This window comes from Aptenodytes forsteri, unplaced genomic scaffold (assembly GCF_000699145.1).
Source record: "Aptenodytes forsteri isolate BGI_AS27 unplaced genomic scaffold, ASM69914v1 Scaffold309, whole genome shotgun sequence".
Taxonomy (NCBI): Eukaryota; Metazoa; Chordata; class Aves; order Sphenisciformes; family Spheniscidae; genus Aptenodytes; species Aptenodytes forsteri.
The window spans coordinates 3,537,768-3,552,201 of NW_008795857.1; the positions used below are offsets into that span (position 1 = coordinate 3,537,768).

The following is a 14,434-nucleotide window of genomic DNA, read 5'->3' on the forward strand; positions in this document are numbered from 1 at the left end:
CTTTTCGTGTGGGCTTCCGGTAGGCCTAGGTACATACCTCAGCTAAGCTTCTCATGTATTAGTAAGTAGGAAGGAAAGCTTTCCATCCACAGCAAGCTCAGGTTTACACCTGCTTCTAGGATTGCTCTCCTGGAGAGCTGCTGCAGGGGATTAGAGCCAGAGCTCTATAGGTTTTTTTTGTGTTACAGTTTTACAGGCTACGGCCCCCCGGGAGTTTCCTCAGCGGCCCAGAGAATAATCAGTAATTCCCAGGCATTACTCTGATTTCTCCCTGTGCTTATTTTCTGTTTCTCTCTTCCCTTTGCCCTACAGTGAAAAGTTACTTGGATGGCTGAGCTGCTGAGAGACTCCTACCTTGCAGGAACAAATCCCAAATCCTAAGTGAGGCAATGGCACTGACATATCAAGATAGCGCTCTGCCCATAGTTTGGGTCGGTGTCCGAGGCTCCTTGTGTAAATGAGCCACCTCCAGGAGGCAGATAGTATTGTCCTAATTTATAAGTAGGGAAACTGAAGCACAGTGACTGGATAACATCTAGGAATCCTCACTCTTGACCTTCCTTATAACCCCTAATGCCCGAGACTAGCCTGAAGAAAAGAAATAGTGAGATTCTGGAGGAAAAATATTTTGTTCATTCAGCAATCTGTTTTTCCTTCCTTGCTTTTTTTTGATTATTTTCTGTCCCTTGTGCCCCCAGCTCAGCAAAGCTGATGGTGCAGTTCTAGGGCATGTGGTTTATTAGCAAATTATTGTTCTCCAGCAGGGGACCCAAACTTTGGTTTTGATTTAAGAGCAGTAAAACCAGTTGAAACTTTTGAAGTATTATGTGGAATCTGGAGATTTTTAGTCAGCAGAAAGTAAAAGCATTGGCAGAGTTGGGCAGAATATCCTCTCATTATGTCTCATGAAATGACGGAAGTATGGGTAGAGAACGTACTAGTGAGAGCAACTGCAAACTGAGCAGGAGGAGCAGTTCTGGAGGAGAGGGTAGGAAGTGCAATGACATGAAAAATTTAGTGGTGGGGTTGGCAGCTGACTAACCAAAGCTCTCATTAAATTGTATTATTTAACATGATTTTTACACGTTTTCAGAGAAGGCATGGTACACTGTAATAAGTTTACTGGCTAAGGAGGAGCCGGGTAACACATGCTGAAGTACGTCTTGCTGTGTGTGTATGTGAGGGTTTCCAACAGATAAGGGAGCAGAGACACAGTTATTTGCAAATGGTAGGAACTGGTGAAGGACTTGGTCATTCTTAAGTTGGACTGGACGGATACCCCACCTCCATTCTACTGTGCTCTGCCATTAAATTAGCTTGCTGATGAGTGTGGTCAGAGCTGACTTGGGTGAAGCCCTTGGTTGGCCCTGAAGCAGACTGGGGCAATGCATCTCACTGACTGAGTTGTAGTGGATGACAAGATAGTGATGAGCAGCTGGAGTTAACATTCTTAACTGGCACAGCTGGATATGGAGGAGGACAATTATCTTTGTCCTGACTGAATGCATTTTCAGCTAACATGCTTCAAAAATATCCATGTCCCCGTCCAGGCAAACCCAAGCATTGCCAAACACAGAAGCGCCATTCCCTGTGCTCTGGCATCAGGTGATGTGCCTTGGTGCTCCCCTCGGGCTCCGCGGAAGCTGTGCAGGTGCCTCTGGGGAGCTTGGCATCTCAACAGCCCTGGCAGAGTTGCCTAATGACAAGAGACTTTGAAATTGCTATCTGGCGAGATGCAAAGATTTATTTGAGCCTTGTTGTATGTGGCCCCCTCCCTAGCTCTACTGTGCTCCTTGCAATGAGACTATTCAGCTGGCTGGCTAAGCTCCTTTTTCCAGTCTGCTTTGTTCTCCCCTTTACGTCAAGCCTCTTCTCCCATCCTGCTTATTTATAACGCTTGCCTGCCTTTCCTGAGCAGAAGGTGTGAGATTGCTAATGAGCTCAGGACTGAACTGATCCCCAAAGCAGCAATAATTAGGGATCACTACCTTTGATTTTGTTTCCCATATCACTGTTTATAGGAGTGTTTGTGCTCTGGGCCACCTCAGCTGCCTGGACATCAGCCTCAGATGTCTCGTTCCACCTCAGTACTTTACCTGGGACCGCGCTGCCTCTTAGCTTCTGGTTTGTGAAGGCTCCCACCACGGAGAGGCCATGCTGCCAGCCATCTAGCTGGCCTTGGCCTTGCTTGGAGAACGAGACACAGCAGGAGTGTTGCGCTAAGCAGCTAAAAAGAGAGGTCATTGCCACCTCAGCGCACTGAGGCCATTTTCTTTCAGGCTAGAATGTTGTGTTCGTATTATCTGATTAATCCCACTGTTTCCCTGCTGGAAGCAAGCCTGAAAGATGAAGTTTTCCTAAAGATGTCTACGCTCTGGTTGCCAGGCAGAAAAGAGGAATGATTCCCAGGAGAGCTGTTGTCTGTGGTAGGACTCCCTCCTGGGCAATCTATCTGCACACAAGTAGATCAACCCTCTTGTACTTACCCACAGTTACTCCCCTCCACAGGAAGACATGGGAGGAGGGTGGCTGTTAGGAAACCTGATGAGGAGACACAAGGAGAGATGACCAGTGTTGTTCTGCATGGGATCACGTTGCTGCCAAAACTTGGTGCAGGTCGAAGGTGTGGAGGCAGTGGTGAATGCTCTCTTGAGCATACTGTGCAGACTGCTGCTGCTGTTGTAGATTTAGTTGGGTAAAATTGATGGTAGGTATCAGTGTTTCCCCTTTGTCCCCTCTTCACCCAACCAGACAGCTGAGGGTGCTTTGTGGTCATGTCCCATGAACTTCTGCATCCATTCACAGCACTAAATCAAGACCTTGTCCCTCAGGCTTTGGCCAAGGCCAGTCTCTCATTTTATCCTCTTTTAATTGCATAAAGATGCCTTAGATCACATCTTCGCTTGTGGAGCCAAATGCAAGGAAACTAGAACAGGCTGGAACAGGATCAGATAGTACCAAAAAGGTGCTGGCCAGCCACACAAGTGGGCGTGTTAGAGCTGGCTTGGCTGCCTCTGGGATAACAATGTCACAGTTGCCTGGGGTATATAATACAGGCTGATCTGGGAGGTGATGGGCTCTCTGTGCTGTGATCTCTACACAGAGCTGGGGCTGTTCCTCCTTGATTTGGGGAGGAAGGAGGTGGAGTGGCTGAGCTGCCACCCTTCCCATCTGAGTGGGGATGGATCCATGTTAGCTGGGAGAGGAAATGACAGTGACTGGTGTGGTGTTTTTCAGATTGATGGACTGGAGGAGAAGCTGGCACGCTGCAGACAGAGCATGGAGGAGATGGATCTTAAACTGTGCAGGGAGAAGCTCAGCCCTGAAGGAAGGTATTGTTGACCACCTCCTTTCACAGCTGTGGCTGTGCACTTCAGCTAGCTGTCATCCTGCTGTAGTACTGGGCAAGGGCTCTTGAAGGGATGGGAATGTGTGGTTTCCCATGACAAGACACTCTTCTCCCAGCTTGGAGCTTACTTGGGGAACTTGCCAGGATGAGAAGTTCAGCACTATATGGAGAGAACTTTAGCTTACAGACAAACAGCCTCACTCTCCAACTTGCACCACAACCAGCCAAGCAGTGCCCAAAACTTGCCGATTCATTTGCAGAGCTGGCTCCTGGCCTGCTAGGAAACAGCTCTGTGAGTCTGGCAAAGGTTCACTGCACGCTGCTACTCAAGCCTTGCAGCAACTACTGCTGAGGGCCAAACCAGGCTGGGATGCAGCTGCAAAAGGGGCTGAGGGAAATTACTCTATCTGTGCCTGTGTTGCAAATGTGTCGGGATGTAGGGATGCAGTGACACACTGGCTTTCCTTGTGAAAGGGAAGAGGGACAGTTCCCCTGAAATCTGTCACTGACATGGAAGAGACAACTGTAGGCTTCTAGAGCTGGGACTCAAGCAAGGACTTTGACCTGGATTTTGTAGCAGACACAGGCAGAACCTGCTATTTCTCTAGAGTATGAAGCAAGAGATCCTAGATCTCCCAGCTGATCCTCAAATCTTTTCTGCTTGAGGACATTCTTCCAGTCACCAGCATCGTACTGCTCTGCTCCTAGCAAAAAAGGCTGGGAAGCTCAATCGTAGGCCCCGGGGAGCGGTCCTGGTGTCTGCTCTACAGTACTGTCCTACAGAACCCAGTTAGAAATGATCCTAGCAGCAGTGACATCTCCACACCCTGATACTTATCAGCCTCAGCTTAACTTCTTTGTTCTTCGTTTCCATGTTCTCTCCCCCCCCTGCCCCCCCCCCCTTTTCTGGCATTTTATATCGCTATCCATCTTTGGGCAGGGTCCTGTCTCATCCTGTCCCTCACCTCTCTAGCTCCTCATCTGAACAGTCCTTTTCTAGGCCTAAATTCCTCTTAAGTTTACTGTCTGTATTCTTTATCTGGTACTTAGGTGGCCAACAACCAAACCTACAGTTGTGGTAATTTGACAGGATGGAATATATCTGTATGATTTCTTCCTGAAATATAGGACCTAGAGCAAAGAATTAGGAATAGGGATTCCTGGGGCCTTTTCTGAATTTTACAACTTATATAGAGATGGAAACAGAAATTCTGTTGCCCTAATCCAGACCATTCAAAAAACCCTGCAGGAAGGTACCATGATCAAAATTATTGATTCAGTGAGTAGTACACAAAGGAGAGCTCTGCTTTCCCATTTTGAAGTTCAGTTGTCATGGTTTCTTCATGTCTCATTCTCAAAGCCTCTCCCCTTGACTCTCTTCACAAGGTGAGTTTCTAAGTAGCAGCTCAGTCATGTTGGTAAATCTGTCTTCTCATTTCCTCCTGGCTGCACTCCACATTGCCTTTCCCCAGTTGCCTTTAAGAGCCCTTTCCTGCTGCTCTGACATAGGTTGCTTTCTTGCCATCCCTTACTTAACTAGCTGTACACATACATTTGGATCTCTTTCCTCCTACAGGTTCTTGCTCTGCCCCAAGGGGAACAACAAACTCTGTTACACTTACTGCCTTCTTTGTCTGCTCTGAACCAGGAGATAACTTGTTAGTGCATGTTTATTTATAGGCACACAGTCCAAAGGAGTGACCGCATCCTCACTGCTGTAATGGAAACACTGCTGCTTTCAGGCAATTTGTTTTGTGTGTATATTTTAAACTGTATATTAATTAATCATCTTGTGCAGTTTAAGACAAGGGCTGGGTTGGCCTGACTTACTCTTCATTGTTATTATCCTGAGTCTTCAGTCTAATAACAGGTTGTTTAACTGGTTGTTACTGAGCTTGGGTTCAGCTTGTTTCCTTGAGTTGACCAATTTGTGTAAATTGGATACCTCTGACAATGGGATCCTAGCTTCAATTGGTGAGAAGAATTAGTGTTCCAGCACTAAGCCAGATGTGCTGGAGGGACAGGATCCTGCCCCATGCCGTAGCTGTGGCAGAACTTCCTACCCCACCTGGGGGAACAGAGTAGGGGGCTCTGACACACAGACCCCTTTTTAGCCTGCTTGCATACACTGACACTGTCCTAAAAGGAGAGATATGAAGCAGTTTGGGGGAAGGAAAAAATAATCTAAAACTGCTGCATCTCTTCTCTTGCACAGCTGGGGGGTTTCTAAACTGTCACCTCTCCACAGTGAAGGGTAAGGGGCTCATTCTGTGAGCAGATATCCCTGGCAGTGGGACAGTCTCTCTTCCATCATATAAGCAAAGAAATAGGCTGTGTTGTGCCTCACAGGTAATGAACTCCTCTTCTCATTACAGAAAGTCACTGGAGAGAGAGAGAAACTTACTAATGACCAAAGCTGACAACTATGGTAAGAGCCTCGTTAAAAATGGTCCCTCTGGGCTGGATGGCATCAGTGCTGCAGCTTAGCTTCGTCTTCAAGCTCCTGCCACCTCTGACTTCCGCCTTTGAATTTAGGTTCAACCAAAGGGAGCTGGAGTGAGAGAAACCTAGTCAGCATATTATAATAGGAGTCTGGATCCTCCCACTTGAGCTGTGCTATCATAGGGGAAAAAAATAGCATCAGCTAATGAGGGGGGAAAGATGTCCCTTTCACATACCCCAAATTACCAGTCTTTAGATAATCTCAGCCAACAGATTTACTTGAGTGGCTTTTAACATCCTCCTCCTCCTTTTTTTTTTTTCCCTTTTCTTTTTTAAGAGGCTTGCTAAGCAAGCTGCCAAGTGCTATCTGGAGTGCAGCAAAGTATGCCTTCCTTGGGGAGGGTTTCTGCATCAGTTTCTGAGGCCATTCAGCACATGAGCATGGGGATTCACGCTGATGTGCTACCTGCAATTCCAGAGAGCCAGGGTCTTTCCTTGCTGCAAGTCCTGCTGTAGACTGTTAAAATGGGAGTCCCTCTGAGCTACCGCACATTTAACAGCACTTCCATTCCGCCAGGGATGCTGCTTTGCATGTCTTCAGGCTCCTGGTGTTGATCAGTGTGTTAACTGCTTGACAGCACTCTGCAGCAGTGCAAGCACCAGAGCTCACACAAGGGAAAGAAGCACAAGTGTTCTTTTAGGCCTGGAGAGTTGAAATCTGGGGTACGGCCAGCAAATTTGTAATTTTAACTCATGTTAAAGGACTGTTTCCAGAAGCCTAACAGTTATTTTAAACAGATTCAAAGCTGTTCCCTAAGGGCCTACCACTAGAGATGGCAGAAGACTCTGCACTTCACTGCCACCCTTTTACCAGCAGTCAGCCATCACTGCTAGCATCAACAGAGCAATCTGACAGGCTGCTCAGGCAGCAGCAACAGCCTCACCTAATGGTGATAGCTGCTCTTCTTGGAACAGAACAGACAGTGCATGTGCACACAGTCTTTTTAGATCACTGCTATGGGCTCTGATTAAACCTCTGCTTATTCCAGCTGACACACCTGAGGCCATGAACTGCAGTTGCTGACAATGGCATTGCTCCATTGGTTTAAGCTGGCACTGCTGTGCTTGGGGGTTATGTGACCTCCTGCCCCTACCACCTCCTCTGTAGCCTTGCAGATTCAAGCAGTTTGCTCTGTGGTTGCATGAGAATGCTTGTACTAGGTGAAGAATGGGGGCAGGAAGAACAGCTAAAAGCCTCTTTTAATACCAGCACCAGTTTGGGAACGTGCAGCAATAGGGCATTCCTGCTGGAGGCTGCTAGTGCAAACTGTAGAGGCAGTAACCTGTGCAGCCACTGCAGGTGAATTCAGCAGCAAGAGCAGTCTGGCTCTGGAGACAGTCTGTACCCAACCTTGCCCTGCAAAATAATTATCGCTGTTTGGCCATGCAATGTGTGATGCTGTAGGCCTCACTTCTCATCTATACCATCCAACAAAGTCTTGTGGAACAGAACTAGCAAGAATGGGGTTCTCATCTTTGGTAAAGGGAAGGGAACAGAAATGGACATCAGTAGGCCTCCATACTTTTGGTAGCTACTTCCTCTCTCTGCATCTGTGTTTCTTCTTTTGTAAACCAGGGCCAGGGAAAGTGACCTGTCTCTAAAAAGCTGCAGACCCCAACAGAATGAGTGTCCAGGCTCAGACCTGTTCCACACTCTTCCTTCTGGGGCACAAGGAAACCCAGATTCTGCAACATTCAAAAGGTAGCCACAGTTGTATTTAAGTAAATTTAAGCACTAGGAAAAGGTACCAGGCTGTTACATCTAGAAGACAGAAGAAATAGCTCTCTACCCTCTGTCGTCTTCATTCTCTTAGAGAACAAGCAATTATTCTAATGACCCATTCTGTCCGTAGTAGAGTCCTAGAACAAGGTAATTTGCAAACAGGAACTGGTCTGGCACTGAAGTATTCCCAAGCACAGCTGCTGAGATTGACAGGCTGAGAGTTAGGAAATGAAAGGGTTCCTACTAGTTTACTTCCTGTTCAGCACATCTTATAATTGGCAGTTTTGCATACTGATCTCAAAGGAGTTGCCCGTGGCCAAGGTAGCATTGTGCTTTTAAGACAGTTTTGAAAGGAGATGTAGCTGCAACACAAAACATTCACAGGCAAGGCTTTTGTTTGTTTCCCAGAGAAAGAACTGAGTGTGCTTCGTAAGGAAAATCGCAAGAATGCTGCCCTTGCTGTGGCCATGGGGTTGCTGATTGCTCTTATTTACGCCTGCTGGACAATGTGATTGTACTCAAGAATTCTCCCTGCTGACCAAATGACTCTCCTGCAAGGAGCCCTTCCTCCACTCACCACTGTGCCTCCCCCAAGGGTGAGGATCAGCATTTCAAATTGCTGTTCTCGTTTATCCTCTCCAAGCATCATTGTAGGGAAGCTTTTTCTCTGAGAATTGAGGGGGACAGGAGACAAACCACAAATCACAGCACACTTGCACTTAGAAATCAGGTCAAACAGAGCTCAAGCTGGTGCTGTCTTACACAGTGAAGACCATCCAGCCTGATGCAGGAAGGCAATTCTCCCTTTTGAAGAGGACCTCTGTGGTTGCAGACGTTCCTGTGACGCAGACATTCCTGTGACTCAGCCATAAGCTGAAGGGACACCAAGAAGCTCTTTGAATCAAAGGGTAACGTGGGTATTGTGACCTAAAGATTCCACATGTTCCCAGAGCTGAGCTAAACAAAGATGTTTCCTCCTCCGCACTGACTTACAGGACCAAAGGAATCCTACCTCCACAAAAACAGATGGGAAGTAGGCATCTCTTTTTCTGCAAGCAGGTAGCATCCAACTTGAGATCTGGATGCTTGGGCTTTGAGAAGATCTACCTACCTCTCCAGTGCATCAGAGCTTGGTAGCCATTTTGTGCCTCCAAGAATCAACACTTGCAGAAGAGAATTTACTATCAACTCCCAGGGATGGAAGTACCTCTGCAGGGCTTTAAATAAAATAGTTTGACCTATTAACTTCCTGTTTTTCTTTTTTCCCCCCCATTTTGTAATGTGCCTCTCAGCCACTGCTTTATTCTCATCCTACCATCTCCCAGCTGGCACACATTGCACCACAGTAAGCCTCAGCTGGGTTAGGCACTTAATATCCCTGGTCAGCAAGGTCTCAACAGTGGGTTGTTGGTCTGTTGTGGCCTGGAATCTACTTGAGTGTTTGCTTCCTTTGAGTGGGAAAGCAGCCTAGCATGCTGGAGACTGTGGCTGTAGTCCCCTCTCATCTGATGCAGTGACATACAGTAGGTAGCCCTCAGTGTGCTCTAACTTGCCAGGAAAGCCTTTAAAAGGGTACTGCCTTGAAAATTTAACTGTGCAAAGCATTTCTCTGTCTCCACACTGACACACACTGCTGGCCAGAATTTTGTGGGGAGCAAAGTAAACAAGCACTGTTGTAAACTAAAGGGGCTGTATTGGTAATAGAGACAATGAAAGTAGAGAAGTCAACACAAAATGATACGCAGCCTAATAACAATACATTGTGCAATTAATGTACATAAACATTCCCTTCAGCAAGACCTTCCTCACCCCCCTTCCCAACATAATCCCTCTGTATTTACCCTGCAGCAGGGAAGCAAGTAGCATGGTGGCTCATGCTTGCCTTCTTGAAGGGGGATTCAGAATCAAGGTTCAGTGCATCAAAAATAAAATTAAAAATAAAAGCAAATTAAAATCAGGAAGAGCTGGAGGCAACTGGGTAAATGGAAGGTATCTGTTCATAAAAGCTAGCCTGCAGGCAAACCAGGTTTTTTTTCACCCTCAGAGGCCTACACTCACCCTAGTGTACTTCCTAGTCACCCTTCTGTCTGCCAGCCCACAGGAGACCAAAGCCCTGAGTGGAGGACACAACACTTAGCAAAGGAGCCTGGCAAAGGGAGCAGCATGCTTTGCTGGCATTGGAACAGCCTCAAGGCAGTCCAAAGAAGCACCAGAACTCAAATTACTGGTTGGTTTAAAAAGCCAACTGCACACAGGCCTGGAAACCACACAGTTGGGAGGTTCTTTATTGCCCACTGGGAGAGATTCTTCCTCATCCCTCATGGACGTGCCTTTGCCAAAACAAAGTTGCCAGTGACAGGCCTCTTATTCTTTGGGGGGGCGGAAGGGCCACCATTTCTTTCATACATGTTTTACTGATGCTTGAGAGCAGAGGGGGTCTCTACAGGTCAGCAAGAGGATGCATTAACAGCATGCGGTCCCTCAACTGCTTTGGTAGACATAACTGTGTCTGGGGACTAAGTCACCAATGTGGAAAAAGCAGCTTTGACCCACTTCACTTTTGGCCAGAACTTGAGAAGAAACAGAATAGCTGCCCTGCACAATATTCAGGGCTACCTATTTGTAAGCTAACCTCCCATCCACTCCCAGGCTTTGCCTCCTCCAGTTTCCATTGACCAACAGAGCATGCCAACTTCTGCGCTGCTCCTTTAGCCAGGGGTGCGGTTCTGCAGTGATCAAGCCTGCATGTAATTTTCTCTGGTGCAAGGATTTGCAGCTGTTAAGTTCATTTATACCAAACTGTAGAGAATTAATACATGGTTATATAGAGACAATTTGCTTGTGAAGACATGGAATTGCTCCAAGCTCAGAGAGCACAGCCTACTTGTAGGATGACGTTCAACTGCGTGCTGAGAGCGAGTACAAAACCTACGCATTATGCTGGGCCTTAGAGGGTGGAGGTGGGACTCCTACAACATGCCATCCTTGTTTTGGCTTCTTTGGGTGGGGTGCAGGGCACCCATGCATCTGTACACCTACAAGTGAAAATTTCCATGTCTTGCTACATAAAGCTTGTTCAAATCGTACATATGGGCATGGAGAGAAAGAAACCAGAATCTAAACAACTGCTATAGATTCTAGAACTATAGCTTTCTTTAAGGCACAGTTCAGACAACCCCTAAATCAGTTTCCTCCCTACTGCCAATCTGTGTTTAAAAACAAGCCAACAACAACAACAAAAAAAAAAAAAGGGCAATTTTGCTGCTTGGCCAAAAGCAGTCAACTGTGTGTTATCTTCTGATTTATGTGGAAGACCTGGCAAAAGTGCCATGGAAGCCAGAAGTGAAGGTAAAACGTGCAACAGAAGACAACTTCTGAGCCCAGCACAGAAGTGCATGGAGAAGTCTGTTGACACACAAATGCCATGCTGGGAGTTTCACAGCTCTGGGCCTTCACCCCAGATTGCAGTTCCAGGGCCAAATGAGACGTGGAACGTTTTAAAGCCCACTCTGACATTTAAAAAGGAAAGTCTGGTAACCTTTCCAGTGGGCAGTCAGGGGACAGGATTTCTTCTGATTAACCAACATGGTCAAAGTCAAGATCTCTTTTCACTGAAGCCCTGGGTTTTTTTAACTAAGTCAGACGTTCCCATCATTTCCTCCAAAGACCTCCAGCATCGCAACCTTCCTGTGTCTTCCCTCCCACATCCACTTTCCTTCCTGAAGATTTGGGTAATAGTGTCGAGTACCAAGAATCAAAGCACCTTGGTCTCAGAAGTACCATGAGGCATAGACACGTTCACAAATTAACCTCAGGCTGCTGGCACAGGATCAGTCACTGACCTGGAGAGGGGAAATCCTTGTCACAGCAGCTTCTAGAGGTCTGAGAAATCCCTGGCACTGAGCACATAAAATCTGTGCCAGGAACTCTACTCATCACCTGCGTTGGCCTTTGTCCAACAGGACCATCACATAGGAATTGCCAGTGGCCAGCCAAGTGCCTTGATAAGCAGAAGTGTTGGAGACACCAACAAGAATACATACTTGCATCCCAAAGCTAGCATTCCCCAATGAGTTAACACCCTCCACTGGGTAGTGTAGGCCTTTGACAAGGCCGAGGAGACAGATAGCTGCCAGGAACGATGCAGGGCCGCTTCAATGTGCTGTTGCCCAGCTCTGCCACCAAGACATCCCTGCTCCTTCCCACACTGCCAGGGAAGCACAAGCCTGGAGAGTTCTGGCACACACAGAGCTCCGCAAACCTCCATGAATGTTTGAACAGGAGCAAAGAAAGCTGCCAGCCCCTTGGCCTCATGCATGCAGTAGGTCAGGACAAAAGGGTGTTAGGCCTTGGCTCCAGGAGTCACCATGGGTGCTCCAGCAGCAGGCGCTACCTGGGCCATACTCTTATATACACTGCCAGGGTAGAGCCTCGTCCTGTGCCTTCTGCATACTACTCCCTGGTTCAATCGCCTCCAGGAAATCAGCTCTGGAGAAGACCAGGATAGAAGTTGTGGAGCCTCCCCAGTCTCATCAGTCCCTGAAGAATCCAAGCTGGGCTCAGCCCCCCCTGCACCCCTCAAGAGAGCAGGGTTAGGGGTAGTGCGCTTGGATGAAAGACAGGACATCCTCCTTTGATAGCTTCTCTGGATCTTGCCTTTTCTGAGAGTCGTGCACTTTGACACCTTCCCCCCACTCCCAGAAGAGGCGGCTGTAATGGCAGATGCTGTGGGCAGAGAGGAGAGCAAGATTAGTTTGGCAGGGGAGGGGAAGGAAAAAGCTGTCATCCTAGCCACAAAGTGCACTACACAGACAGCTGCCCTTGCAATGGGAGCCACACAGAGATATTCTAAGGGGTGCCTTAGAAAAAGACCAGTGCATTCATTCACCTTACAAACTCTACAGCCCTTGAGGTACAGCAACTTCCAAGCCTAAGAGATTTCCATGGAAACAAACTTGTTAATTCTAGCTTCACTCAAGATTCAGTTCAGTATTTGCTGGAAGGAGACAAGTCATTAGGGAAAAACCTACCTCCCCCCAACTTTTTGAGAGGATGAAACTGTCATTGCAGGCAACGGAAAGGTCTTAATGAAGAACTTAGAAAGTCTGCCAGCAGCCGCAAGCAGCAATCCAATCACTTACCACAAACCTACTAGAATCAGTAATAGCTGTCCTATGGAGCTTTGCAAATGAACAGCACTTCACACTGTACAAAAGCAGCTAGGATCATCCCCCTTTTCCCTGGTGTGAAATAACCGAGCTCCACTTGGCTGCTGAGAGTTCTGGTCCTACAATGCCATCTCCTACTCCATCCATCAAGCACAGCCCTCCCTCACTGCATCAACAGTCCCAGCTTAATGAAAACAAAGCTACTAATTACTGCCGACACAGCAGCCTTTAGTTTTGTACAATTACTGACACTTAATATTCATAGCTTATTTAGTGCTACTGTTCTAACAAAGCAGTACTAGCACAGCGACAAGAGCACATGTCAATGGCTAATTATAGACACATTAGCATTCACTAACTACAACACAACACGTCCCTTCTGGAGTCCCACACAAGCGCTCCCTCCACCTCCTCAGCCATTCATGCAGGTTCATGCTGGCCTACTTCTGAGTACATAGGCAGAACTAACCCCATCCTGACACATGGAGGAAAAAAGCACTGTGTGCCTCTGCCTTTTAAGCCTGTTCTTCTATTTAGCTGGTTAAGGAAAGCTTAAGGATCTTTAAGAGCACTGCTGTAAGGTAGGTAAGGAGATTCAAAGTGAGAAAATCAGGAGCCCTATTTCATATCATGCGCTCACTCAGAGGCACAGTCCTGGGTAGTGGTGGCGGAGGGCATCTCTTGAGACTACCTGAGGGCAGGGTATGCAGAACATCTCCACACATGAGCCCTGAGGCGTCTCACACACTCAGGATTTGCCGTACTTAAGATGTGGCCTTAGCCTAGTACTCAATAGATACGGATGGGGTTCAGCAGCCACAGTGTTAATGTCTGGGAAAGGGTGGGGTTCCCAGCCACAGTTTTAATGTCTGTCCAATGACAAGCCACTCCATCCTTTCCTGAGGAGCTGCTGCTTTTCTCTCACCCTCTCTTTAAACAGCTCCCAGCTACCTACAGCTTATTCCAGAACCTGGGCTAAATGAACTGGGATTTGCTTTTAAATTAGCAACTTCCAACCAAGCATCTTAAAATACAGAGATGCAGCAAATTACAGTTGCTGGGCTCAATTTCCATTTCCCTGTGTGCAAGGAGGTTCAGTAACTTGTACTCTGCTGCAGACAGGGGAACAAAGTTGTGAGATGTGTGTTATTCATAGCAATTAATTGCAAAATCCACGAATCCAGATCAGCAATTTTCTAAGAGTCTGATAAAGTGCCAGCTTCTGCAGCACACCCTGCTGGTGACCAAGCTGCGCTTGCACTGCAAATGACCGTAAGAATATAGCGCTGCACGCCTGAACTCCCTTCCAAATACCCAGACACTCACACAAACTCGGACACAGCTTATCCTTATCCTTCCATAGCCTCAGCTCTGGCTTGTACTCACTGAAAGGGTGCGATGGATTCAGAAGGGAGGTCGTATGTCGCTTTCTTCGTCATTTTGTTGAAGAAGAATTTTCTCTTGGAGTTTTTGCTGTATGCCATTGTCCAGGGATCTTGGAGAAGAGTCACAGGGATCAGACAGAAAATGGAAAGGGGAAAAAAAGCACAGTATAAATACACATATAGTGCAAGCAGGAAGGAGGAATCTGTAAGAATAACTGTGATCCTTCTCTTACTCCTTTTTCCTTCCCTTCCCCAAGACGACCTGCTTCCCAAGCCGTTCTCTATTCGCTGAGAAAACTCCCTTCTT

General features: G+C 47.2%; 2 protein-coding genes across 2 annotated transcripts in view; one reads left to right on the forward strand and one right to left on the reverse strand.

Annotated features, from left to right (window-relative positions):
• Nucleotides 1–3,189: 3,189 nt before the first annotated feature.
• On the forward strand, nt 3,190–8,818 carry CCDC167 (coiled-coil domain containing 167). The gene is made up of 3 exons (XM_009283808.2): nt 3,190–3,332; nt 5,725–5,777; nt 7,983–8,818. The coding sequence occupies exons 1-3, from the start codon at nt 3,190–3,192 to the stop codon at nt 8,084–8,086; spliced, it is 300 nt and encodes a 99-aa protein (XP_009282083.1). The 3' UTR covers nt 8,087–8,818.
• A 414-nt stretch (nt 8,819–9,232) lies between these two features.
• Nucleotides 9,233–14,434, reverse strand: part of CMTR1 (cap methyltransferase 1) — a 28,267-nt gene continuing 23,065 nt past the window's right edge. Inside the window, exons 22-23 of the mRNA XM_009283750.2 lie at nt 14,129–14,237; nt 9,233–12,299 (exon numbers count right to left, since the gene is read on the reverse strand). Coding sequence (XP_009282025.1) covers nt 12,167–12,299; nt 14,129–14,237 — 242 coding nt within the window. The 3' untranslated portion in view covers nt 9,233–12,166. The remainder of the gene's footprint in view (nt 12,300–14,128; nt 14,238–14,434) is intronic.

What these genes read in the sequence shown, in the direction of transcription:
- CCDC167 (XM_009283808.2), top strand. Translation starts at nt 3,190, where the DNA reads ATGTTAGCTGGGAGAGGAAATGACAGTGACTGGTGTGGTGTTTTTCAG. An exon ending in AAGCTCAGCCCTGAAGGAAG is followed by an intron (nt 3,333 to 5,724) that starts GTATTGTTGACC and finishes TTCTCATTACAG; the next exon opens with AAAGTCACTGGAGAGAGAGA. An exon ending in GACCAAAGCTGACAACTATG is followed by an intron (nt 5,778 to 7,982) that starts GTAAGAGCCTCG and finishes TTTGTTTCCCAG; the next exon opens with AGAAAGAACTGAGTGTGCTT.